The sequence below is a fragment of the Arachis ipaensis genome, chromosome B4 (genome assembly GCF_059453495.1).
Source record: "Arachis ipaensis isolate K30076 ecotype BB chromosome B4, ASM5945349v1, whole genome shotgun sequence".
In the NCBI taxonomy this organism is placed as follows: Eukaryota; Viridiplantae; Streptophyta; class Magnoliopsida; order Fabales; family Fabaceae; genus Arachis; species Arachis ipaensis.
The window spans coordinates 43,082,391-43,108,666 of NC_142439.1; the positions used below are offsets into that span (position 1 = coordinate 43,082,391).

The 26,276-nt window shown below is 33.7% G+C and overlaps 1 protein-coding gene and 1 non-coding gene across 2 annotated transcripts; both read right to left on the bottom strand.

The window, feature by feature from the left end:
* Positions 1 to 884: 884 nt before the first annotated feature.
* On the bottom strand, positions 885 to 3,032 carry LOC107637765 (uncharacterized protein At1g66480). The gene is made up of 2 exons (XM_016341098.3): positions 2,088 to 3,032; positions 885 to 1,229 (listed from the first exon to the last, which is right to left on the bottom strand). Exons 1-2 carry the CDS (start codon positions 2,757 to 2,759, stop codon positions 1,167 to 1,169), a joined length of 735 nt encoding a protein of 244 aa, XP_016196584.1. The 5' UTR covers positions 2,760 to 3,032; the 3' UTR covers positions 885 to 1,166.
* Positions 3,033 to 24,872: 21,840 nt separating this feature from the next.
* LOC148567337 (small nucleolar RNA R71) lies at positions 24,873 to 24,976 on the bottom strand. Its single transcript, XR_015881998.1, has one exon. It is a non-coding gene; the product is annotated as a small nucleolar RNA R71 (small nucleolar RNA).
* Between the last annotated feature and the right edge of the window lie 1,300 nt (positions 24,977 to 26,276).

The window sequence follows — 26,276 nt, forward strand, 5'->3', positions numbered from 1 at the left end:
ATTACCATATAAGCCTCGAGGAGAATCCAATCCAAAAAATTAGTCTATTATAAATGAGACTCATAAAAACACATTTCTAACTAGAAATTTACCGTGTTAGTGATATTCTTTCCCGTTTTTTGTGACTTATATAACCAACATTAAAAAAAACAAATTGCATTCTTGTTATGCATTATCATCTTAGCAAGAAGGAAAAAGATCTTTTAAAGTGATAATGTTAGTAAAATAATAAAGTAATATTTTAATCACTTTTAAATTTATAATATTTATTATTGGTGAGTTTTACTATTTTAATTCAAAAATAATTAATAATGTATTTTTCTCTTTAAAATGACAATATAATTTTAGAGGAGTTCGTTCTGAATTGAGTAATATTCACATGCAGATTCATACGATACATAAGATACATAGATCCTTTTATGGTATCATTAAAAAGAAAAGAAAAGCGAGACCTACAAACATGTTATTTATCTCTTTTCGTTCTGTATCTTTTCATTCTTTGAATCTGTATCCGAACATCTCCTTTGTGTACTACTTATAGTGGTTAGATTCTTTCTATCTATCACTCTATGTCGAATCCTTGAAACACCAAAAAGTATACATTATAATTATGCTAGGTAATCAATAACTTTTTTGAACAACATGAAAAATCACTAATTAAATTAAAACACACTATACTTCTAAATTATCCACCTAAATCTTAATATTATAATACCTATCCGCACACCTAGTAAAATGAACATCCGATATATTCATTGTTCACATTGTTTAATATTTTCATTGTCTACCTATAATTTTTCTATAATTTAATATCAATAATTCAATATGAAATTTTTTTATACTACTAGTGCAGAGAAATTAATTAAACAAGAAGCAAAAGAAAATGTAAGAAAAGCTTAACCATCATCATATGGTTCAAAATATTCAGAATGTGCTATATATGTTACATAAACAAGGTGTAAATCCCCTGTACCATTCTAAGAGTTATGCTATTTATACGACAGACATAAGTATACCATAATAACAAAGGGAAGCAAAAATTAATCAGATTTGCAACAATCTGCTATAGTATAAATAACATGACTCTTATTAATAACATGACAAAGGCTAAGTGTATGGATTTATGGCTAATGTATATATATATGATCCTTTTTTGTGTTTCATTACTATGATGCAACAGCTATTTGAATCCCTCCTTCGCTAATTGGCATAAAACTCACCTTCCTCTTCTGCAAAGTTTTAAAGTCAAGTGCAAATAACTTATGTTAGTTAGTTACAATTATTGTGAGATCAGAGATACAGTTAATTTAATAAGTATTAATTATAATTAAGTAATTACTGTGCATGATTACAATTATTATGTGCTGCAATATTTTGTATGCTAAACCAACAATCGTTAGAGGACAAAGCATTAAACATTTCAAATCTCAGTGGTGATGTTGGATCGGACAAGGAAACATAATTTCACATGATAATGAATGAATATGAATATGCATACACTCCTTCACCACGTAATCTCTTATCCAAACTATACAAATTAAAGACAGATCATATCAAGAAACACACACACATTAATTCTGCATAGACTCGCATATTATCCAATAATTTTAAACTATCAACTATTTAACATAAAGTTAATTGTAGATGAGTTTTTTTATCTATTAATTAATCCCTAAACTTATTTTAATTGAAACATTTGGTGAGAAAAAAAAAACCTACTTCTCACATATTTCATCATTAGAAAAAGGAAAAAAGAAGAAAAAGATCATCGGCCCACCGATTTTACAAAGAAACAAAAATAATAAGGAATATTTGCACAGAATTTTTATATATATATAAATTAGAAAGCTATAAAATAACTATCAATATCAAAAAGAAGAAATATGACACCAAGTGATTTAGACTATTTTAGTGCAATACTTTTTTCCCCAGCAAATCCCAATTAAAAGAGATTATACTTGATGCTTGAACAAAACAAAATTAAACAATCTAAGATAGATTCAATAAATAACTAATAAAATCAACTAAAAAACATGACAAAAATTGAAACAACCCATGATATATGATGATCATGAAAAAAAACATACCTGACGAGATGCCTTCATGCCACTTTTCCTTTGAACTTGTTGATCCAACAACTCCATCATTTTCTTACCATTGTTATTATTCTCCTCAATTATCTCGCCACTACTATTATTACTGCCACTACTACTACCACCACCATAACTCTCTCTTCCACCATTTTTATACAAACTCATAATCTTCTCAGCGGCTTCAGCCTCATCCTTACAACCTTGAATCAACTTCTCCACCTCAGCCCTTGGAACCCTCATCTTAACCCTAACCCCACCACCATTCTTATTACTACCGTTACTACTACCATCACTATCGTTACCAATGTTCTTGTCCTTTTGTTTAAGGATTGAGAGGTCGGAAGCCGACCTCCGAGTTAGCATGAGGCTCTCAAGTCTGTCCTTGGCGCTCATATTAATGGCCGACCGAACCCTTCTGGGTTGGGTGGTAGAGTTCTTGGTGGGAAGCTCTACAAGAAAATAAAGCCTCCCTGGTACTAAATCCTTGTTCGGCTCCAAGGGTTTGGCCCTTGTGCCGTAGTGCTTCACGTTCTCCGATTCAAGAAGGACAAGGCCAGGGTGGTTCTTAAGGACTTCCCCAGCTTTCACCGGAGTCTTTAACTTAAATGTCTCACCGTCGATCTTCATCACCTTCGTCGTCTTCTTCATGCCAAAAGCGTTACCCATGTTTAATTAACTAACTAAATTTTGTTATTCTTTTGTTTTGTGAGAGAACTCGAAAGTGAGACACTAAGCCTCACGCCCAACAGATCTTTGATTTAAAAGGTTGATAATTAAAATTAAAATTGAAAAACTATGTTTTCGGTAACTAGTAATCCTCACAAGTCACAAACCACCAAAGATCTAATTAGGTTGTGGAGCTCACATGTGAAATTGTGGGCACCAAAGATCTTATAGATGCGAATTCTGGGTCGTTGGTCAATAAAAGAATGCAAGCTTGTATTGTATTGACATGTTATGTTATGTAAATAAATAAATAATTAAGGTACGAAACTGAAAAAAACATTGAAGTACGTAAACTTTCTCTTTCACAAGCTAGCAAAAGAGAGAAAAATATTATTATTATTATTATTATTATTATTATTATTATTATTATTATTATATAACCAACGACTATAATTGTCTGTTGAATTGAAGGACCCCTTGTATGTGATGGATGATGACCTTGTCTACGCTTTTTGTTCATTATTTTCTACAACCGTGCTTCAAGACTTCAACACACGAGGCCCCAGTTGCCAAAATTTAATACGCTCCCAACAAAGTGGACATTTTATTTTAGAATTTAGTTATAATATGTCTTAAGGTACTATCACATCTGTTAATATTATAATATTAATTATTTTTAAAAGAAGATGTATTAAAAATGCAAAAGAAATTTTTTTAAAAAATTTGTAGTCAAATTTTTTTTATATATAGTATTAAAATATGTTTTACGATATATGTTATTAAGATTTTTTTAATTATTATTAAGCATAACTATAAGGAAGCATTTAATAGTTAGACTTAGACAAGTCATAAAACAGAGGAATAACAGGTAGAGATAGCACAAAAATTCCTGTTGTTTGAAATTTTGGCAGAGTGGGAGACATTATTCTTGTAATTTTTACAGCTATTTTCTCTCCTAATAAATGGATTTTTTGGGATTTAAATTTGGGTCATTATCTTTAAAAGGACTACACTGCTTACTGCTCAATAGTCTAACAATTTGTTGATTTCTTACACTTATTTTTTTCCTATTTCATAGAATAGAGTATAATACTTAAATCAATTAGGAAAAATATAGGTAACCAATAATATTTTTGGATAATGTGTAAATAATGTGAATTAATAGGGTTAAAAGAGTAAATTAATCTTAAATTTAATTAGTAGCATTAAATTAGGATGTAATGTATTTTTATTTGATTGGTGGTTGTTTATGTTGTTCAAGATAGTCATTCTTTACCTAACACTCCCCAATCAATTATATCCATCTCACATTAAAGAGAATAAATAAACTTTATTTAAAAGAACATCGTTTTGATTTTTTTTTCTAAATTGACTTAATTTTTCATCTTTCTAGAAGAAGTATGAATATGATTGAGTAATTAAACCGTATAACTTAAAAAAAGTAAACAATTACTTTGTCCTTTTGGGACGTATTAAAAATGAATTCATCTGAAGCAAAAGCTCTGATAAACCAATTTAGATTAATATTATTTTAGATAAGAAATACAAAAAAGAATTGTGTAACTAGAAGGTGTTTGGTTTCAGGGTATCTTCAACGGTAATCGCGGCGTGCATTCAAAGACTATGAATTTCAAGGCTATGACAATGTATGTGCATGTGACATTAGGAGATTTGTTTTGACTTTGGTTTAATTTGTTGGTATATACTATATATACTATTTATGCTGAGTAAGCAATCCATTTGAATATTTGATACCCTTTTTTTGTGGTGTATTCTTTGAGCACCATTGAAAAGTAAATTCTGTTCAAATGAAACGTTGTTATACATAATTAATAATGGATAAAACATTGTTTTAGTTTTTAATATTTTGGTTTGTTGAGTTTAGAAAATTAAACTATAATTAAGATGATTAAATATTATTAGATTAATATTAAATTGTGTGTGATTACTTTTGTTTAGTGTGCAGAAAATAAAATGAATTAAAACTTTCAAAAAGCAAATGTTCGAGCCCAAATGCACACACAATGGTCCAAAGATATATAATTACTATCACCACAAATTCTTTTTGGCTAAAACAAAAAAAAAGTCTCTAGCCAAATAAAAAAAAAGAAAGAAAGTGGCCCATATCCAAGCAAAAGCCCATGCGATGATCCATAACCAAAACTCACTCCCCTTAACTTGAATTTCATTTTATTTGAATTCATTCCCTTCACATCCATCGAAACCAAAACTCTCTCTTTCCTCTCTTCTCTTTTCTTTCACGTCATATCACTCTCTAAAATAAAAAGAAAAAAAGAAAAGGAAAATTTTGAAGCTAGGGCAAAGAGAAAATCAAAAAGCAAGTTTCCATTTTCAAGCAAAGAAGAAAAGGTAAAAGGGGCTAGAACAAAAAAAAAAAAAGATCTCATCAGAAAATAAAATCACAAAAAGGAGATTTTTTAATTTGTGCTTCATCAAGGAACGTTGAAAAAATCAACTGGACTACATACACCGAATTGGAAAATGAAAAAAGTGAAGTCAATGGTACTCTGCTGCTTATCAAGAATAAAAAAATTATAGTTGGAGCTAAAGCAAGGATGCACGGCTTAAATTCAAGAAGCAAGATGAAAAAGGTTGAAAGAGAAGATTGAAGGTATGGTTGCATGTCACTATTACTGCCCTCTCTCTCCTCTGTGAACGCCGCTGCTGATTCTGATTTTGGGAGAAGAAAATCCAATATGTGCTGAAGAAAGTTTCAAGCCTAGGAAGCTTTAGTCCTCTATAATAGGGGTGAACAGCCAAGGATTGGAGTAAGGAGTGAGAGCGCAATGTTTGAGTTTCCATAGCTCACTGAGCTATTTATTCTTCTCCTTCATGGTTTTCATTGAGTATCTCTTTTTCTCAATTTAGTCTTTCTGTGTTTTAATGGTAAAAGGAAAAATGGTGAGGTCTGTAAGAAAAAGCAAAAGGCAGAGAGTTAGACTTGGAGAAAAAGTCATAGTTATTCCAGAAATTCTTTTAAATTTTTCTATTTTATTGTCATGATCTTGAGAGGATTTTCTTATAAGTTGGGTTAGCACTTTGTTGTTGAAAAGATAGGGTGAGTTCTTAGTCACGTCTAGTTTGGGTTAGAAACTGGATTTGTTCCAGATAGGATTGGTTAGAATCCTAGGGAGAATTAGTGAATGTAATTATGTTGAAATATATTGAAATTCTGTCACTATTGTGATGGAGACTGGATGTAGGCTACATTGCACTGGGTAGCTGAACCAGGATACATCTGTGTGTCATTCTCTACTCTCTTCTCTATTTCTGATTATGCACTATAGGAGACAAAACTAAGCTTATCTCCTGATTTCTCTACTAAGCAACATTTCACTTTATTACATTTTGCAAGTAACTTTGTTTTGGCTCCTACCGCATCAGGAGACAAAACCAAAGTCTCTCGTATTTTCTACTCTCAAAATCTCTACAGAACGTAAGATTGAAAGCTAAATTAAAAAGAGGCCAAGATTCAACCTGTAAGAATTGGAATAACCGCTTTAATAAAATAATAATTTTTAATTGCCCGAAAGAGGTTCAAGAATATAGAAATATTCTTTTTAAAATATAAAGGTAAAATTTGAATTCAGTAAATTTTTCTGAGTGAGAAAATATATCTTTTCCAAAAAATTTTTTTAAAAATGCATACCGGTGCTTAAGTCAGCAGTACCAGCTCTATTCTGTCCGGTACCGCATATTGAAAACCAAAAAAATAAGATTTTTAAAATTGAATTTATTATTTTGAAAGAACAAAAATAATTTAGAATTGAAAACCGGATACTAATCTAAAAGGTTTTGGCCTAAAGTTGAACCAAATAGACTTAAAATGCTAACGGGTTGGACCGGGTCCAAATTGGGTCCAAGCCCAACATATATAAAAACAACTAATGAGCATTTTAGCTCATTTCTAGCCCTAAAACAAGAGAGGGGCACTGTTGGTTGTGAAGAGAGAAGAGAAGTTACTATTCATCTCCTCCTTCCTTTGGCCATAACATGAGTTACGGAGCTACGATTGACGAGTCGTTTGCGCTCACACGAATCTCTCGTCGAGCTCTTCATTTCTAACTAAGAAAAGTGGTAAGATTTTTGAAATCCGTACTCTAGTTTCCATCCCTAACAGTTTTGCATTTTTGGTTCTAGTTCTTGAGTAGATTTTGTGATTTTGTTTGTTTAGGGGTGATCTAGCATTGGAATATTATTGAGTTTTATCCCTAATCTCATTAAGTAAGGTAAGTCTCTTCAAACTATTGTGGTTTGATATTTTGGTTAGCCATAGTGTTGATTTTTGATATGTTATATGTGTATAGCTTAATAGTTGGTGAGTTTTGGAAGTGGTGTTGGTGCGTGAGACTTGTTGGTCTTGTTGGAATCAAGCTTTGGGTGTTTGTGCATATTGGAAATTGGTCAAGGTATGATTTCGATTTTATTTATGTAATATGTAATGTTTCTAGACACTTAGGCTAGTGGACTCTAAGATAAGTGATGAGCAAATATTTTATACGCTTTTTGACATCATTTTCATATAGTTTTTAGCATGTTTTGTTTACCTTTTATTAAGTTTTTATAGGTTTTAGTGTAAAATTCATATTTTTTGATTAAATGAATACTATTTGTGCTTTACGTGTTTACATTAAATGTGTTTTACTAGCGTTGAGGAGGATCGGAAGGCAGTGGCGATGGGATCGCACGGAGGTTAGGTTGGCGAAGACTATGGGATACAGCGGTGTGATTGGTAATAGTTAGAAATCCCCTAAGTTTAGACAGCCGTGTTTATGGTTTATGGTTTAAGTTATTTATTTTGTTGAGCTTGAATATCGGTATCGATATGAAGTTCTAGGATTGTCTTTGGCGTTCCGGAACCTTACATCTTACATATTGGGCACTGTTACCATATTAAGAACCTCTGGTTCTCATAACATATGTTGTTATTTTTCAGATTTAGATCGTAGCCCACTTTGGTGACATAGCAAAGGATCTTATGTAATATGTTGTTATTTTGCGAGATGGTGACATAGCAAAGGATCTTATGCTCTCTTTTGTATTTTGATTATTTTGTTGTAGTACTTTCTCTCACCTTTTTATTTTAGACTTTATGGCCTTAGAGGCTTAATTTGAGAGATAAGTTGTATAAGTTATTTTAAACTCCAAAACTCTGTTGTATTCAGTTTGACTAGCCGGCCTAAACTCTGCAGGTTGTGACTAGTCCTCTTTTTGTTATCATATATATCTTATTTATTTTAATTATTACCTTGTGTATCTTGGGGCTATCTACAAAGTTTTATATGTATTATGTTTTGTTCTGTTTGTACCTATGCTTTTAGTCAATCGTGTGAACGCTTCGCACTTTGTAATTCCACTTTATGCGACTTTAAGCTTTATTCCTTTATCGGGCTTCTAGTTATGTAAATTCTTGGATATATATTATATACTATAAGCTTTAGAACTGTCAATGCACTTTGTTATCCTTTGCTTTACGGCTAGAGGTAAGGCTTAGGGTAACGGGGTATTACACAACCCCCCTTCTCTTAGCCACTGATATCTATCAATTGGTATCAGAGCTTGATCTCAAAGAGATCAAGCTTCACATCTTAGAGGAAAGATCCTGATGGCGAACAACGTTGGTTCCAACAACGTAGCTTACACACTGACAGAAGGACAATCCGACAATAGACCTCCATTCGTCAATGAAAAAAAAAAACTACAACTATTAGAAAGAAAGAATGAAGATATTTGTTCAATCGGTGGATTACAATCTATGGAAGATAATAATGAACGGTCCTCAAATCCCTACCAAAACTGGCGCTGATAGTGTTGTCCTTCCCAAAACTGAAGCAGAATGGAATAAAGATGACAAGAAAATGGTAGAACTCAATGCCAAGGCTGTCAACATGCTTAACTATGCAATCAGCTTCGAGGAATACTGGAAAATTTCAAGATGCAAAACATCAAAGAAAATATAGGATAAACTCCAAGTCACACATGAGGGCACCAAACAAGTAAAAAAAAACCCAGGATTGACATGCTGAGCAAAGAGTATGAGATATTCTCTATGAAGGAAGGAGAATCAATTGATGACATGTTCGAGAGATTCTCTATCATCATTAATAGTTTGGATGCTATGGGAATTACTCATTCCGAATAGGTGCTGGTGAGGAAAGTCTTAAGAAGCCTAACTAAAGAGTGAAAAACTAAGGTTACTGTTATCTTTGAAAGTAGTAACCTAATCAAATGACCTATGATGAGCTGAGAGAAAAGTTATTAGCATATGAAATCACTCACATAAAAAATGATACAAAAAAAGAAAGGGGTGGCTCTAAAATCTTGCACTGAATCATTGGATGATGAATTATTGGATGATGAATCTAGTGACTGTTTACCAGATGACGAGTTTATATTTTTTGCTAAAAAACTAAGAAGGATGATGAGACTCAAAGAAAGAAGCAGAGGAGGTAGCTTAAAGGAATCAAAGAAGGACTTAAGCAAGGTCATTTGCCACAATTGCAGAGAAGTTAGACACTACAAATATGAATGTCTGAAGCTGAAGAAAGAAGATAAGTCTCGGAAGGATAAAAAGAAGGGACTTATGGCCTCTTAGAAAGATCTTGAAAATGACTCTGATGAGGATGATGAATCTGATCGAAACTCTCAAGCATGCTTGATGGCAGACCACAGCCACCCTAATGAGGTAATCTTTATTGAACATTTTAATGAAGAACTTCATCTTAAATGGCTATTGTAAATATGTTAATATAAATAGCTTGAATTTTGGTTGTCTTTTGTTTTTGTTAATGGTTAGGATTGGAATCCCGGAGGACATTGAACATTCAAGCATTGGTGGAGAAGTCAAGCACAAGCCACCATAGCAAGGGCTCTCCCAATTGTCTAACTTAAAGACAATAAATGAAAGTACTAGGTGGGAGATACCCCACTATAGTAACACCTTTCTAACCTTCTCTTTGTATATAGTTTTAATTCATTGTATTTTGTTTCTTGTAAATAGCTTAGGATTAGTTTAATTTCAAGCTTAGTTAGGTTAATTTTTAGTTTGAATAATGTAGTTGTGCAATGTTGGATGTTTTGGGGTTGGAATCCTTTTGTTGAGCTCAAGTTTGGTTCCTTAGAGCTCTAAAATTTTTTGAAAAAAATAGAGCATGTGCGCACACCTACCCCTTTGCACAGCCTCTGTTTGGAGCGCTCACACACCTTGTGCGTTCGTGTCTCCCTCTTTTTGCCTCTTGTGTGTACACACGGACCTGTGTGCGTACGCACAGATGGTGACTCAAGCATTTAATTTTAATGTTTCAGTTTCTTGAAAAAAAAATTGCTTTTCTGTGTGTGGGAACAGGTCTGTGTGTGGGCACACTTCAATACAAGGCCTCATGCGTACGCGTCACCGTCCATTTTTTCTCTTTCACGTGTACGCGTGTTCTATGCGTATGCGTCGATCCCCATTTTCGCAAGCACCATGTGCACGCATTCCCCATGCGTACGCGTGACCCCTTACGCACGACCCTGTTTTCTCATCACTATACTTCTTTTCTTCGCTTCTCTCTATTTCTTTCCTTCTTTTCTCTTCCCCTCTCTTCTTTCTCTTCTTCAACCACCATCCACCACTATCATTCACCACCCACCATACTCACCTTTAGTTAGTTAGTTAATTAGTTAGATAGTTAGTTAGTTAGTTATTTAGTTAGTTAGTTTAATTTTTTGTTTTGGTGCTAAGTGTTGGATGATTGAGTTGATTTATTGAGTGTGTTGAGATATTGCTGTGGAATTTTTGATATTGTTGTTGCTATTTATTGTTGGATATCTTCATTGAGGTCATATTTTGTTGCTTGGTATTGAGTTTTTCATGTTTAATTTTGTGCATACCAAGTACTAATAACATTGCCTTTGAGAATATCTTTGGATTTCTAAATTGCATGTAATAGCTATCATGTGATTTGAATTCACTATCTATTATTGGGCAATTGTATATGGTTGATGCATTTTTTTGTTAGGTGATGCTTGCTATGATTGATTTTTGTTTAAGTCACAGTTGATGCATTAAAATTGAAGAAGTGTGAATCATAAGCTTACCTAATGACATTTTTTTAGCTTTTTAAGCTTTGTGGACTATGCTTGCCATGTTTTCCACTTCATGTCAATTAGATGTTGCTTCACTATCCAATTCACAATTCCTTGATTCTTACTTGAATACTTTTATGCTCCTTTATTGCTTGTTTGTTTATCTTGACCTACAAGTTTCCTTTTTAAGTATTTCAAGCACACTAGAATGAGTGAAGTGCATGCTTATTTTGTCTAATTGTGACATAGCTTTTCATATTAGTGTGTGTATTCTAAACCGCACAACTTAGAATACACACTTGTTTTCTTCATGTCACAAGCTTATTCACTCACTCATTTTAGTGATTCTTACCGCATTCCAACAACCCATGCTTCCTTGTCTTTGCATTTACTTGTATTGCCCTCCTATTTTCTATTTTTCATGGATGATGCACCTTAAAGCAACAAGGAAGCGGGGAGGAAGAGCATGCAGCAACCGATTGATCCACCAGCAGAAGGTGGCAGTCCGAAGTCGCCATACCCCCTTGCTCGTCTTTAGATGCACCGAGGACGGTGTAAACCTTTAAGTGTGGGGAGGTCGTCACCGATAGACCATCTTGGGTGACATACTCTAATCCTAACACTTTCATATTTTTTTTAGAATTCTTAGTTGTATTTTTCTTGGTTTGTATATATTTTAAAGCTTTAATTATATTCTCTCTTAGTTTATTGCATGTCTTTGCATACATATAATAAGCTTAGTTAATTTAATAAAATTTTCCAAGAAAAACATTCTTGATAGGGCATTGATATCCTAATTGATTTGAGTTGGTATTTGTTTGATTGGAACTTGCTTGAAATATATTGTGGAACATATTTTTGAGCTAAGAACACACAACCTTGTGAGCTTTGAGCCTCATTGTGTGGTTACATCATATTAACTACTATTTTTATTCTTGTGTGTGTTATTCTCTTTTTATGATTGCAATCTTTGATTTGTTTGATTCTTTATGTCCATTATTTGATGTGTATATGAATTCACATGATTGAGGCCATCATTTCATTTAGCTCACTTACCCAAATAGCCTACCCTTTTATCTTCCTTTGTTAACCAACTTTGAGCCTATTTTAATCCCCTTTTATTCTTAATTTTAGCACATCATTAACCCTAAGTGAAAAATAATAAATGTTTCTTATTTGGATCTTTGATTAGCTTAGACTAGTGAGAGTGTGTATCATTGAAGTGTGGGAAAGTTTGGGAACTTTGGTTGAGATAAAAGTAGATTTTTTGTATTTTTGTTGAAAATCTTGGGAATTGGGTACATACCCATACATCAATTGCTTAAACTATATGCATTGACACTTGTGTATACATATTTTAGTTTGAAAAAAAAAAGAAAAGAAAAAAAGAAAGCTATAAAAAGGGAATAAAATGCTCCAAAGTAGATTAATAATAACAATGCATATGGGTTGTGATTAAAAAGAGAATGCATGAGTGTGTACGAAAAGTGAGGAATGAGTAGTTAGGTTTGCATTGCAATAGTATAAGTTGTTATGTAGGTTAGGTGAGAGTTTAAGTTAGTCAAAGATTCAAAATTTTAATCTCACTTGACCATATGCATCCTTACCTTTACCTTAGCCCCATTACAATCTATGGAAAAGTCCTCATGATATTTGTATGCATACATTGAATAAATGTTGATTGTTAGATGAAAAACAAATCTTAGAAAGCTTGATTAAAGGAGAAATGAGTGAATTGACCCTATACACTTGAGCGGTTAGAGCGGATACACATCCGATGAGGATTCGAATGCTCAATTACATGTTTTCACCTATGCTCAATTCTTATCTTGCAAGTTCATAAATTTTTTTCAATAACTCAATTCAATTGTGGATTTGACTTAATTGAAATTACTTTAGCCCTTTTGTTAATTTATGTATTCTTGGAGTTTGATTTATTTTGACTAAGTGGTTGCATTAATATAGGTAGATTGCATATAGGTAGTCTCCTTGCCTTGAATAAATGTAATTCCCCTTCTTATCTTTCTTTGGTATAATATGAGGACATGCTATTGTTTAAGTGTGGAGATGTGAAGAATCCACATTATATGATATTTTTATGCTTTATTTGGGTGAATTTCATCAACTTTTCTTACACTTATCCATTGAAATAGCATAGTTTCATGATTTCTTTCTAAATTGTGCTTGAAAGTGAAAACATGCTCTTTAGGCCTTTTAATTGCTAAATTTTATTCACTTTAATCCCATTTGATGCCTTGATGTGTTTGCTAAGTGATTTCCGGTTTCCAAGGCAAGTATGGGTTGAAGAAGTGAGAAAAAGAGCATGCAAAAGAGAAGAAACCATGAGAAAATGGAGTTTGGAAGATTCAGCATCCGTGCGTGCACACAAGTGCGAGCTTGGTGACGCGTACGCATGACCCACGCGTACGCGTAGGAGTGAATTTCGCCAGGTGAGCGTACGCGTGACCCATGCGTACGCGTGACCTGAGTCACGTGAGCTCATTAATTGCAAATCGCTGGAGGCAAATTCTGGGCCTCCAAAACCCAAGCCAACTCATTCTTGAAGCTATTTCAAGCCAAAGTGAAGATGAATGAAGGGGGGACAATTAGGTTTAGCTTTTACATGTTTTTGTCTTAGTTTTCTAGAGAGAGAAGATCCACCTCTCTCTAGAATTAGGTTACGTTTAGTTAATTTTCTCTTAATTTGATGCTTTAATTCTTGTCTTGATTTAGTTTCTTTACTATTTCTTCTTCTAGCTTCTTATTTCTTTTAGTTCTACTTGTTATTTTTTTTATTTGGTTATTTTATTGTAGTGAACTTTTGTTAATTTTAATTTTAATTAATGCAATTTATGTTTTCATGTTAATTGTTGCTTCCTTTAATTGCTATTATTATTTTCTTGCTTTTTGTAGTTTTAGAATTTAATTTCATTGCAATTTAATTTTGATTTTATTTTCATGCACACCAAGTGTTTGACAAAATGCTTGGCTTAGTTTTTACTTAGTTTTTCTTTACTCTTGGCTTGGAATTGAGGACTTTGGTGACCCTTAAGTCATTGACCTCCATTCTTGATTGATATATTAGAGTAGTTAGTTGATTTGGCTTCCATTGACTCTAAGTCTTCCATTAATAGAGTTGACTAGGATTTATGGATTGGGATCAATTATGCCTATTTGACTTATCCTCAATGTAGGGTTGACGAAGTAGGATTAACTCTTCATAATCATTATATGTTTGTGGTCAATGACTAGGATAGGTAACCTTAGCTCTCAATCCATGCCAAGAGATTTCTAGCATTTGAATTTTTCTTTCTCTTGATTAATTGCATTGAGTTTAATTGCTTTTGATCTTTAATCCCTTGCATGCTTATTTGATTCTTTGCTATTAATATTTCTTGCTTCTCTTGCAATCAATCCCCCTTTTTTCCCTCCATAGCTAATAATTGATTACTTCATTTGCAACTCTTAGGGAAGACGACCCGGGATTTAAAACTTCCGGTTATTTTGTATTGGATTGTGACATCTTTAGATTAAAAATTTGATTGTTGGCCAATTGTCCGGTTGGGACTATACTTGCAATATCAATCTTATTTTGAGAAAATTTCCTAACCTACTTTTGGTCTTTTTCACCTATCTACGCATAAGCTCCATGTAACTGGGTTTCCTGGGCTTACGATGTATTCGGCGATGAAGTCAGCAAGGTATTGAGACCTGATGGCTGTCCGAGCTTCGTACCTTAGGTTGAACTCGGACAACTCAACCTCCCATTGCAGCATCTGACCTGCTAAGTTCATTTTCGGTAGGATGTGTTTCATTGGTTGGTTAGTGCGGAGTTTGATGATATAAGCTTGGAAGTAAGGTTGGAGCCTTCGAGATGTGAGAATAAGGGCATAAGGAAACTTCTCTATCTTTTGGTAATTCAAATCGGCCCCTTTTAAGGCTTTGCTGATGAAGTAGATAGGTTGCTGCCCCTTTTCGTCTTCTTGGACCAAGGCTGAAGCTATAGCCCAGCTTCCAACAGACAAATATAGTGCAAGCTCTTCCCCTTTTTTAGATCAGGTAAGTATGGGTGGTTGTACCAAGAATGCCTTAAAATCTTGAAAGGCTTGTTCGCATTCTAGGGTCTATTCGAACTGCTTCCCTTTTCTTAAGATTGAATAAAGAGGGAGTGATTTCAGAGCTGACCCTGCTAAAAATATGGATAGAGCAGCCAATCTTCCATTTAGTTGTTGGACTTCTTTGACACAAGTCAGGCTCTTCATGTTTAGTATAGCATGGCATTTATTTGGATTGGCTTCTATTTCTCTTTGGGTTAACATGAACCCCAGGAACATCCCAGCTTCTACTGCAAAAGTGCACTTTGAAGGATTTAACCTCATCTCATGCTTCCTTATAGTGGAGAATACCTCAGAGAGGTCGGACATGAGTGTCGTGTCCTCTTGGGTCTTGACAAGTATGTCCTCTACATATACCTCCATGAGTTTTCCTATGTGAGCGGAAAATACCTTATTCATCAATTGCTAGTATGTAACCCCACGTTCTTTAATCCAAAAGGTATTACTACGTAGCAATAGTTGGCTTTCGGAATTATGAACGAGGTCTTTTCTTGGTCCAGCTTATACATCAGGATTTGGTTATACCCCCGAGTAGGCATCCATAAAGGACAAGTATCTGTAGCATTTTCTTGGTCCAGCTTATCCATCAGGATTTGTTTCCATTTTGGGCTTCAGGATCAGAAGAAAGACCCAACTCATTTGCTCTAAACCCCTTCTCCTTCCCTGAAGCATCTCCAGCGGCCATGGGATTCACAATTGCCAGTAGAACCATTGCCGGCGCGTCAAGCTCCACTGTCCATCTCCAGTTCCTGCTTCTCCTTCCTCTCTCACTGTTATTCTCTGTTGCATTTTCTGTGTCTTCTTCCGAAGCCTCTGCTGCCGGTGCGTGAAGCTTCGTCTCCGTTTGGGGCTCAACGTCACGATCCCAGAGAAATACCGCCGCCAGGGGTAGTGGTGGCTTAGCCACGAGTGAGGGAACTCGACGGAATAGAACGCCTCATCTCACCTTTGCTGCTTCATCAATTTGGGTCGTCGTGAGCGTTCCCTTCGCGGAAGCGCCGATTGTTACCACCGTGTCGTTTGTCTTCCGCAGTCTTGGTTCTGGCTCGAGCTGTCTTGGTGCTGCTCTGCCTCTGACCACCGCATCCGTGAACCAGCATGGCGGCTTTCGTGTCAGTTCCAGATGCAATAGACTTGCGTCCTCTACCTTCCCCTTCGTGAAGGCGCCGAGCTGTTGGCCTTTAATGGAGTCAAATTTTGGCTTTTCATTTCATTTATTTAATTTTTTTAATTTGTTAAGCACGTAATTAGTAAACAAAAAATAATTTTATTTTAATATTATATGTAGTGTATTCGATATCTACTTTTAATGATAATCATCTACTAAAATTGAATTGATGTGCTTTATATTAGTACATTTGTATATTTATTATTGATTAATATTTATGTTTTTAGTCTTTTTTTTTTATTTTTATACACTGAAAAGTGTGAACCAAGAAAAAAATTTAGTGAAATCAAATTTATTTATTGAGTGGACGCAAATATTTTTTTTATGTATTTTAAATAAAACTTAGTAAAAATTCAATAGAAACACTTGCTCCCATATAGTTAAATGTAAATCCGTCCCTGTCCCAGTATATAGGTAAGTTGGTTCTGAAGTGGAAACTTTGATTGCAGCTTTGGAATTCTAATTGCTTTCTTTTCTAACTCCGATTGCAGCTTTGGAATTCTAGTTGCTTCCTTTTCTAATTTTGTACCTTCAGGATTTTAATTGTGGTTGAAATGAAAGGTTGTGAATGTTGAATTGGAATGCTCTTCTTCTGTGATAGGAATTTGAATTTGTGTTTTCACTTCGGTTGATCATGTTATTGGAAGAATATGGCTTTAATACGTGTTTGTTTGATTGTGAATTTTTGCTTGATATGCACTTCTTGTTTAATTCTCTTGTTATTGTTGAAGTTGAAATTTAAAATTAAAATTTGTTGCTTCTTCTTCTGTGTATTCTATACTCATGTCAAATTTTGAAATTTGTATTAACGTTGAACTGGTTTGAATTATTGGATTTGGAGTGTGTTGATAAATCACATTCTTCCTCGTTGATACTTATCTAAGTATATTCTTATTTCTTCCAAAGCTATATCTAGATTTGAAACTTCATTCTAAGAAATTTCTGATCGAAGTATTGAATGAGAATTTGGCACATAATGATGCATAAATGCTATGTCAAATATTGATCTATCGACATTTGAATTGCATTTCTTCCATAATCTGAAGCATGTTAGAGCATTGCCTTTGAAAAATTTGTCAATCTCTAAAAATCTTTGTTGATCAGTAGTTCTTTAAGCATTTCAAGATCGTTCTATGAGAATAAACCAATAGTAACCATCTTCATTACCATTAAACTATGAGAGTTGCTTAATGAAAGTACCATTTGATACAAATTTGTGTTAAAAAAATAGAGAATTAGGTAAAAATTCAGAGAGAATAGAAGAGAAATCCAAAAAAGTAGGGCCAAAAAGAGAAAGTAGAGTTCTTATTGCATCATGCCTATTCATATTATTATATTATACTCCTATTTATAGTATAATTCTGTACCTTCAGAATTTTAATTGTGGTTAAAATGAAAGATTGTGAATGTTGAATTGGAATGCTCTTCTTCTGTGGTAGGAATTTGAATTTGTGTTTTCACTTTGGTTGATCGTGTTATTGGAAGAATATGGCTTTGATGTGTGTTTGTTTGATTGTGAATTTTCTCTTGATATGCACTTCTTGTTGAATTCTCTTGTTGTTGTTGAAGTTGAAATTTAAAATTGAAATTTGTTGCTTCTTCTTCTGTGTATTCTATATTCATGTCGAATTCTGAGATTTGTATTGACATGTTTGGTTTGAATTATTGGATTTGAAGTGTCTGTTGATAAATCACATTCTTCCTCGTTGATACCTATCTAAGTATATTCTTATTTCTTCCAAAGCTATATCTAAATCTGAAACTTCATTTCAAGAAATTTCTGATCGAAGTATTGAATGAGAATTTGGCACATGATGCATAAATGCTATGTCAAATACTGATCTGTTGACATTTGAATTGCATTTCTTTCATAATCTGAAGCATGTTAGAGCATTGCCTTTGAAAAATTTGTCAATCTCCAAAAATCTTTGTTGATCAGTAATTCTTTGAGAATAAACCAATAGTAACCATCTTCATTACCATCAAACTATGAGAGTTGTTTAATGAAAGCACCATTTGATACGAATTTGTGTTAAAAAATAGAGAATTAGATAAAAATTCAGAGAGAATAGAAGAGAAATCTAAAAAAATAGGGCCAAAAAGAGAAAGTAGAGTTCTTATTGCATCATGCCTATTTATATTATTATATTATACTCTTATTTATAGTATAATTTTTTAATTGGACTATAGACCTAATATTAATTCTATCATTTTAAAAAATATGCATATATATAAACAAGATACGTGTATTATTATAAAAAAAATACGATTTAAATGATATTAATTTAATTTTTATTTTAAATTAATTTAATATTTTAGCAATTATTAATATTTCGATACGATTACTAATACTAATATCTTGAAACGGCACTATGCATTTAATACAATTTAATTTTATACTCAAAAGAGGACGTAATTCAAAACTAGGTATAGTTATTCCTTGAATCAATATCTCAATTAATTTTTAAGAGAATACATAAAAAATTTTAAAAATTTTATATCTTTGAAATTCTCGTTATTATATGGCCATTTATGACGTTGGAACGTCAGAAAAAACAAAAGGTTTGTGAAAAAATTAACCTTTATTTAATTTTGTTAAAAAATTAATGGTTTAAATATGAAAAATATAATATAATTTGAGAGAGATAAAAATTACTTGTGAATGGTATTAAGAGAAGTAGTTATTAATCACATCGTAATAGGATAGAAATCACACTTGCAATTAAATTTTGAATTTGATAAATTAAAAAATAAAATTTAAAATAAATATATTTAAATTTGATATCAAATTTAAAATTTAAAAATAAATATATAATTTAAATTAAAAAAATTAGTGGGTAATAATATTGTTGTATTTCACCATTCACGATAAAAATAATGTAGTTCGTGAAAAAATAACTGCAAGTGTGATTTCTATCTTACCAAAAGTTATCAATAACTATTTTTTCTATGTACCATTTACAATTGGTTTCTATCCCTTCCAAGTTAAATTTTAAAATTTGTTATGTACTCTCTTAGAAAATTAAGTAAGATATTAATTCAAGAAACGTTGAAGTTTTAGATTATGTATTTTTTTGAATATAAAATTAAATTGTATTAAATACGTAGTGTAACCGTTTTAAGATATTAGTATTAGTAATCGTATCAAGATATTAGTAATTACTAAAAAATTAAATTAATTTAAAAATAAAAATTAAATTAATATTATTTAAATCATAATTTTTTTATAATGATACACATATCTCAGTGTAAACGAGACCATTATAAATATATTTTGTTTACACTATAAATGATATATGTATATTTTTTAAAATTCTATATATCTAATTTGCAAACGAGATAAAATAAAAACATCACTTATTTTGTTTATACAATGTATAAATAAGATATGTTCATAATTATTTTATTTATACTGTAAACAAAATAAATAATATTATGTAAATTATTAAATATCTCTTAAATTATATATATTGATAAATAAAATATTTAATTTATTATATATAAAAAATTTCTCGTAAGCATGCCATGGTTCTATTTCACAAGCTGTAACGAGTAAAAATAAATCTGAAGTCCAATTAGGATAGTTTATTAGTTAGTATGATTTATTATAAATAGAAATGATAATAATGTAATTAATCAAACAAAATATAAATAAATTGATATAATTTTCTTCTTTAAAAGCTTTTTTTCTATGAAATTATCTCCCACCTTCTTTATTCTTTTCTAATTATCTTTTCCTCTTTACTCATTACTCATTACACCAACCCACAAAGATGAACAGTTGGGTGCCAATGTTATTATTAGAAAAGCCTTCAATAAGACCCCCCAAAGCCTTCAATAATACTTAAAATATAAAAAGTGTTTATACTATTTAAGTATTAATATAAGGGAAAGTATGAGGAGCCAATGAAATATTTATACAATGTGTACAATGGAGGTTTAGGGAGTATTAGAGATATAATCATTAATGTTACTTTTTTCCATCAGCTAAAGCTTTTGGGATGAGTGATATCATGATATGGTATTAGAGCTGTAAATTCGAAAGGTCAAGAGTTTAATCCTTGGTGAACTCCAAAATCAATTTAATTTTTTGGGAAGATGTTTATTATCCCTAGTATTCGGATGGTTATTCTAGATAGTATAAGAGATGTTCATTTTATAACTCAATAACCCATTGTACACATTGTACAAATCGTCCATTGTCTCCCTAGCGGGATCCTTAATATAAAAGATAAGGATACTATTATAATATTAATTGTCCAGGTTAAACTGCGCTGATTGATCAAGTTAACTAACTAGGCAAGATATTCTGGATGACCTTGACGACCGACTTGGTAGGTTACCTTGCTTCGGCCAACTGCGTTGGCCAACCAAGCCCAACTAGTATTCCAAAACCTCCTTCGATACCAAGGTATAGTTACTTAGAATGACGTGTGGCACTACAAAAAAAGAGTTTAAAATGGTATTTATATTACAGCGATTTTGAAAAACTATCGTAATATCCAATTTTTATGAAATTTTTTGTTGTTGTCATAATTGACTTATATTTGGTGGCGGTTCTGATAATTACAACAGTTTTGAATCGCCGTTATCACACATATATAAAAAGCAAAAATTGCAGTCCCTACTTGAAACACTACGCATAAAATAAGACTTTTTATGCAAATTCATGGTCACCTTTCTTAATCTCGCTTTTTTCTAACTGAATATCTCTTCAACTATCTTATTATTTTTTTCTCTCTATCTGTTTATCATGTGATTGTGATTTGGGAAAATTTTGGACATTGGTGTTTATTTTTATTTTTTTATGTTTTTATTTTTTGGTAAATTTAAGACTGTTGAAATAAAAGCTTTACCAAATTGAATTTAAGACTATGTTATGATTGAATTTGTTTGTAAGCTTGTAATCTGGCTTTTCATAGTAATTTAGTTGCACACTATGATACAGAGGCTGTTTTATAGAGATTCCTTTGCCTTTGGGGATCTGGCGACGCGTGTCCCATGTGGGATATTCTCCTAGATGCAAGCTGAGGTGTGATAGCAGTGCTTACATCTTCCATTTGTGGCGCAATTGTTAGGGAAGAATTTCGTTTGTGGTTATGGATTGGCAAGACTTTTTTGAAGGGTAGAATCAGTAGTGGATCTGGTTTCGGAATGGGTGGGTGTTAGGGCTGGGTAGGGTTAAGAGATCTATTGATAGTGTTAGAAAAGAAGATATGGAAGGATTGCAACTGAGCTACTAGCACCGGATCTTCAACCTGAGTGTGAGGAATGGCGACAGGATTTTGTACCGCCTCGACCAGTTCGATGGATAATTGTAGGAGTGTACTCGGTGGCGGCGGACACAGGCGGCCTCTCTGAGCAGAATAAGTGGAGGTGAGCCAGATTACTTTGAGACGCGGTGAGCAGAAGCTTCTTCGCTGTTACCACATCATCCCAAAGCAGTAGTCTTCTGCTTTGGTTTCTCATTGGCAGTCCATAATCAATAGTTGTCTCCTTGTTTCTCATTGCATTGCAAATTCAGGCAAGATAGTGCACTTTTATCTATTGCATAGGGCATCATGCCATAATTATATTTTTCGTGTTAAGTAATTAATGTGTGCATTGTAAATTAAGTACACAACATTTGTGCTAAAATAGATAAACTATTGGTATGGGATTTTTATACAAAAATTCATTAATATTCTTTGATAGAACAGTCAGGATGGAAAATGGAAATTATTGGATATGTGTAGCTCTTGTTTTGCTGGTTTTTTTTCCTACTTAAATTAACTAGAACATTTAGAAATATGCGTCTTGGTCCCATTGAACTATTGAACTTTTGCGCTTTTAGTTAGAATTTAGAAAGCATTCAATTCGAACTATACAAAGAGATAGATTTCACCTGCCAATCTATTGAGCTAACTAGAGCACTACTCAAATTAACTGGACTTTAGAAAAATGAATCTTGCCCCTGTGAACTATATGGTTAAGGGACTAAAGTTAAATAAGTAGAAGTCTAAGGGAGTAAAATATACTTGTTTTCTATTAAAAGAATATCAAACTTATGATAAGAAAAAACATTTTGGAGGTTTAAAGTTGTACTCTTTCTAAATTATGGGGGTAGATTGCATTTTTTTCACTGTTGGCTAATTTTGTTTATTTAATTTTCTGTTAAAAGAAAAAAAGAGAGAAAAAATCAACATTACTATAACAAAGCTGCATTGCTTCCATAATGTTCAACGCTTAAAAACAGTCACTTTATTTGTGGGAATGCATTTATCAAGTGGGAGCTTCAGGCATTGGTTGCCGTAGGATAAGTGTGAGTGTGTGACATTACACACTTATATCATCAAATGACTTTTTAATTTTTATAATGGATGTCATGTTGATAACAAATCCCCTTTTTGTGACTAGTGGATCCCAAATTTTAAAATCTATAAATTATAAATATCTATCTTTTTAATTTCTTAAATAAATTTATGATCAACGTGAAATGAGTGTAATTTAAACTTTTAGGAGGATGCCACACATGATAACTGATAAACCATTATTTTATGATTTATATTGTGTTTAATTGAGTGGTTTTATCAATTCTTTACCTACTTATTCATATGAATTGTATGATTTTATAATTCCTTCCTAGTATTGTTTATAGTTGAAAACTTGCTTCCTAGAAACCTTTAATTAGTACATTTTAACTCTCCTTTATACCATTCGATGCCGTGATCCGTGTGTTAAGTGTTTCAGGCTTCATAGGGCAGGAATGACTTAGAGAATGGAGAGGAAGCTTGCAAAAATGGAAGGAACACAAGAAACTAAGGAGATGACCAGCGAACACTGACGCGAGCGCATGGCTCACGCGAGCACACGAAATGAAGAAATCACAGCGACGCGAACGCATGCCTGATGCAAACGCGTGGATTAGAGTCTGCACAAATGACGCGAACGCGTGGACGACGCCCTCGCGTGACAAGGAAAATAGCTGAATGACGCGAACGCGTGGACGACGCGTACGCGTGACCTACGCGATCTGCAGAAATGATAGAATACGCTGGAGACAATCTCGGGCCGCGTTTTAACCCAGTTTTCGGCCCAGAAATGCAGATTAAAGCTAGGGAACATGCAGAGACTCAACACGCATCCACACACATTCAGATACATTGATATTAGGATTACTTTTAGTTTTTAGATCTGAATCTAGATTAGCTTTATATTAGTAGTTTATGCTTTCACTTTGGATTTTGGATGCTGAAGAGTCATTACCTCCGTGAAGACATCACTTTAGTTTGTTTCCCTATTCCTTTACTCTTATTAGTTGCTCATTGACCCTATTCAAATAAGTATGTTCAATTTTGGATTTATTAATATATAGAGTTACTTTTACTTTTAATTAATTTTAATTCTCTATTTTATTTTATTTAATTTATTATGTCTTCTTATATTTTTATGAGTATTAAATTCATGTCAATGGAGTAGATTCTCTACTTGACATGGGGGTTGATTAAAAGGAGACACTTGAGTTGGAATGCTCAAGTGCTTAATTAAATTGGGTGTTGTTGGCTAATTCTGTATCTACTAATGCTAGACCTTCCCAAAGGAGAGGACTAGGATTTGCGGATAAGAGTTAGCTCAATCACTTGACTTTTCCTTATTTAGTAAGGGTTAACTAAGTGAAAACAACAACCTTTTTACACTACACTTGAGAAGATTCCAACAAGGATAGAACTTCCAATTAATTATTCCCCCAGTCAAGGTCTTTTAATATTAATAATAATTCTTAGTTTATTGCTTTAATTTACAGTTATTTTAAATTGCTCATTATCCAACTCAACTTTCTTGAAAATTCCTGATTAATAAATTAGCACCCTTTTCTACAACTCGTTAGGAGACGACCTGGGACTCATACTCCCAGTATTTTTATTTCTAAAATTCGTGACAACTTTTCTAAATTGACAACGCAGATCTTAGCTGGTTAAGAACTATACTCACAACGTATTCCATGATTTGATTTCTTAATTAGCCGACTTCTGCCTGCTCGTTCAATTTTTGGCGCCGTTGCCGGGGAGTTGCAATAGTGTGCTAGATTATTAATTAGTGTACATATTTTATTTTTATTTGCATATTTTATTTTTATTTTTGTTACCATGAGCTATATGTTTTTCTCATTGAATGACGCGTTCACTGCCTAATCCGAGCTTAGCCGCTTTTGATCCTGAAATTGAAAGAACTCTTTCACGTATTAGGTGAGCTCGACGTTGGTTAGCCTCTGAGGGTGGTAAAGTGATTGTTATCGATTCACCAGTCTCATCTGAGGGCGAATCTAAACCGCCATCTGAGAGCGAGACAAGCTCCTTTACTACTGATTCAGTTGATTCACGTGCAGGTAACATGGCAGCACCTAGGAGGATTACTCTCCAAGAAGTTGGAGCCCCAGATTTTACCTTGCAACCGTATCAAGTGTGTCATCCAAATCTGGCTGCAGATTTTGAACTAAAGACTGCACTAATCAACTTGATGCCCAAATTTCATGGCTTACCTGCTCAAGAGCCTATCAAGCACCTTAGGGATTTTCAGACAGCCTGTTCTACTGTTAGGCGTCATGGTGCAGATGAAACTTCTATTCTGTTAACCACCTTCCCGTTTTCTCTTGAGGGAAAGGCGAGGGAATGGTACTACACCCAACCTGAAGTGACTGTTACTAACTGGGATACGCTTAGAAGAGAATTTTTGGAAAAATACTTTCCAGCTGAAGTTACTGATAGATTGAGGAAAGAGATTTCAATGATTATTCAGGGCGAATCTGAGACTCTCTATGAATATTGGGAGCGCTTCAACAATCTCCTGGACGCATGCCCCCATCACATGATTGATATACTAGTATTGATCAGCTACTTCACTTAAGGCATGAACCCCCAGGATAAGACTACACTGGATGGTGCTAGTAATGGTTCCCTGAAAAAGTACAGGACCGCAGATGAAGCATGGCAACTGATCAGCGACTTAGCTGAGTCCACTAGAAATCACAGGCAGAGGCGTAGCCACTCAAAAGTTGTTGCAGAGGTTTCCTCTAGCGTTGAAACTACTTCTCTTACCCAGAGTATATGTGAAATGACCAACCTACTGAAGCAGATGCAGTTAAATTAACAACAAGCACAACAAGCTTAACCTCCCTCACCACAACAAAGCCAACAGTTGATTCCACAAAGAGTATACGGGATCTGTACCGATTATAGTTATTATACTGATGAATGTCTGCAGCTCCAACAGGAAGACAACACCGTGGCAGCCACTCACAACTTCTATGACTGCCCGAATCAAGGATACAATCAACAAGGTGGCAACTACAACCAAGGTGGCAATTATAATCATGGATGGCAGGACAACTCCAACCAAGGCTGGAAAGATAATTCTAACCATGGCTAGAGGGACAACTATAACAGAGGAGGCAGAGACAACAATAGAAACCAGAGGTGAAATAACAATAACAACAATAGACAGCAAAATCAGAACCAACCTTACAGAGCACCTCACCTAAGACAGCCCCAAGGACCCCAGCACAACCAACAACAGGTTCCTCAGATCACTTACTCCAATTCCTCATCAAATAACGAGATGCTCCATTCTCTTGCACAAGGACAACAAGACATGCAGACGCATCTGAACTCAACTTTAAATGGTCTGACTGCCACTTTACAAGATCTCGTCTCTCGGTTAGATTCATCACCTAATTCCACCAATCAACCTTCAAGCTCCAGTGGAATTCCTTGTCAACCCCTACCTAATCCCAAGGGTGGCATCAATGCCATCACTTTAAGGTCTGGAACCACACTATAAGAGAGGAACCATGAGGAGCCAAGCTCACCAGAACATGTCCCAGCTGAAGATGTGGTGGAAGTGGAAGATGCTGAAGAGGAAGAGGACGTGCAAAACATAGTTGAAGAAGAAGCAGCTCAACCACAGAATGAAACACCAAAGGATGCAGAAGCTACAAGTAATGCCATCCCTATCCCATTTCCATACATTGCAAGGAAATCCAGGAAGCAGATGGAACTTGACCCCAAAATAGTAGAAATATTCAAAAAGGTTGAGGTAACTATCCCCCTTTTTGATGTTATTCAGCAGGTACCTAAATATGCAAAGTTTCTAAAAGATTTATGCACACAT

Bases quoted from the DNA above. Each gene is read 5' to 3' on its own strand.
- LOC107637765 (XM_016341098.3), bottom strand. From the start codon at position 2,759: ATGGGTAACGCTTTTGGCATGAAGAAGACGACGAAGGTGATGAAGATC. The intron at 1,230-2,087 runs GTATGTTTTTTT...AAAACTTTGCAG, and splicing joins GCATGAAGGCATCTCGTCAG to AAGAGGAAGGTGAGTTTTAT.